Source organism: Verticillium alfalfae, genomic scaffold (assembly GCF_000150825.1).
Source record: "Verticillium alfalfae VaMs.102 supercont1.1 genomic scaffold, whole genome shotgun sequence".
Classification (NCBI taxonomy): Eukaryota; Fungi; Ascomycota; class Sordariomycetes; order Glomerellales; family Plectosphaerellaceae; genus Verticillium; species Verticillium alfalfae.
The window spans coordinates 667,589-669,958 of NW_003315038.1; the positions used below are offsets into that span (position 1 = coordinate 667,589).

Consider the following 2,370-nt stretch of genomic DNA (forward strand, 5'->3'; position numbering starts at 1 on the left):
TCATCCTGTGAGTTGAGTGTGCACGGAAAATTGGGCCAGAGTTCCCCCCCCCCCCCCCCCCCACGTCCCTTGCTCGTGTCCGTTGTGTCATTTGCGGTCGGTGTGATTCAACTTTCTCACAGAATCCAGACAGGTCGTAACTGCGGTTGATGACAGACATGATGCACCTGTATTGTATGCTTCAGGTCACCGAACGGCGGTGGTCGAGTTTTCCAGCCTTCACTTGAGGTTCATACACACACTCTCTCTCCGCCTGCGAACATCGGAGGTGGCATGACCTGCAGGGGCTCCATCCTTGGAGGCCAAATGGGGCGGGGCTAGGTATGTCCACCGTTGGTTGGTCGAATCATGATTATAGGTCCTGATCGTTGACGAGGGCCCGAAGACGAAGGGTTGGTGAATCGACGCGCTTGCTAAGAGTAAACGGATGTAGAGGAGAAGAAGAAACTTCAGCGGAGGGAGAAGGGAGTCGCTGGGCAGGTCGTGGCATTCATCGGCTCCCGGTTTCGGGCCATCAAGGTTGCCATGGATGTCAAAGCCATGTCATTGCAGGGCGTAGGCGTGGGTGCCGAAGGTGCGAGCCACGCAATCCATTGCAAAAAGGGTCTTAGGTAAGCTGCCTCGAGATGCCGTCATCGGCCCCCCTCCTTCCTCTTGTTCCATCTCTCCTTCCTTAAGGTGCCTTACCTAAGGCCAGGACCAGGAAGGCGAAATGGGTAACATCCGCAACTAACCGCGATATCTTCGCAGCACCTCTCTCTCTCTCTTTCTCGCCTGCCCCCAGCTCCAATCATAGAGATCACGAGATTCTCACGGCTTCGGTTGACAGCAAAGGTCTCACATACGCCAACACCACCATGGCTGACGACACCAGGCCCTCGGAGACCCAACCCGATGAGAGCTCCGAAACGACCCCTCTCCTCAATGAGCCCAGACGACGGCCTACGGGATTCGGACCCTCAGAGACCGATTCCATTCCCGAGCCAGAACTACCGGACCAGGATCGCGAGACAACAGTCATTGCCGACGGCGTCTCTCCCACGCGGCTGACTCTTATTCTCGGTGCCGCTTACCTGGGAGTGTTTCTCGGTGCCATTGATTCCACCATCATCGCTACCTTATCTGCCCCCATCTCGAGCGAGTTCAAGTCCTTGAGTCTCCTATCATGGCTCGCCACGGCCTACCTCATCTCTAACGCTGCCTGTCAGCCTCTATCGGGTCGTCTGACGGATATCTTCGGCCGTGGACCAGGCCTCATCTTTAGCAATGTCTTCTTCGCTGCCGGGAACCTCATCTGCGGGCTCGCCCAGGACCAACACGTCATGATCTTCGGCCGAGTCATTGCTGGCATTGGTGGCGGTGGCCTCATGTCCATCTCAACCTTCCTGGCCTCCGATCTCGTTCCTCTGCGCAAACGCGGCATCATCCAGGGCGTCGGTAACATCGCGTACGGCGGCGGTGCCATGTTGGGCGGTGTCTTTGGCGGTCTCATCAACGACCACACGGCATGGGGCTGGAGGCTGGCCTTCCTGATCCAGGTTCCGCCCGTCATCGTCTCGGCCATCATCGTCGCCGTTCTCGTGCGCGTGCCTCCCAAGGCGTCCGACAAGTCGTACCTCGCTCGCATCGACTTTGTCGGCGCCTTCCTAACTATCTCGTTCCTCGTGCTCCTGTTGCTCGGCCTCAACGCTGGAGGCAACATCGTGCCCTGGTTGCACCCCCTGCCCCTGACGACCATTCCCCTCTCCGTTGTGGCCTTTGTCGCCTTCATCATCTGGGAGAGCAGAGCCAAGCAACCTATCATTCCTGTCAAGCTCCTCGTGCACCGCACCGTCATCGCGGCCTGCCTCTGCAACTTTCTCAGCACAATGGTCATCATGATGGCTCTCTTCTACGTGCCCCTTTACCTCCAGGTCATCGGCCTCTCCGCCACTGACGCCGGCCTCCGCCTCCTGCCCTCTCCGCTTGGCATTTCCGTCTTCTCCCTCGGCTGCGGCTACCTCATGAAGAAGACGGGCCGCTACCTTCTCCTCGGCACCGCCGTCCTGACTCTCCTCACCATCGCCGTCGCTGTCCTCTGTTCGTTCGACGAAAAGACGCCCACGTGGACCGGCGGCCTCGTCTTCTTCATGGCCGGCGGCGGCTACGGCGGCATGCTGACCATTACGCTACTCGCCTGCATCGCGGCTGTCGACCACTCCCAGCAAGCCGTCATCACGTCCGCCACATGTACGTCTCGCAAGACTCCTCTCGTTGATTCTCATCCTCCTGGATGCCCTTTTCTATTCTGTTCAGTCACTGACGATGAACCACAGACCTGGCTCGCAGCTGCGGCGGCACGATTGGCGTCACGGTCGGTTCCGCCGTCTA

General features: G+C 58.8%; 1 protein-coding gene across 1 annotated transcript in view; it reads left to right on the top strand.

The window, feature by feature from the left end:
• Positions 1-857: 857 nt before the first annotated feature.
• The window catches only part of VDBG_00224 (multidrug resistance protein fnx1), a gene marked incomplete at both ends in the record, with an annotated part of 2,054 nt that continues 541 nt past the window's right edge, over positions 858-2,370 (top strand). The window contains one exon of the mRNA XM_003008497.1: positions 858-2,229. Coding sequence (XP_003008543.1) covers positions 858-2,229 — 1,372 coding nt within the window. The remainder of the gene's footprint in view (positions 2,230-2,370) is intronic.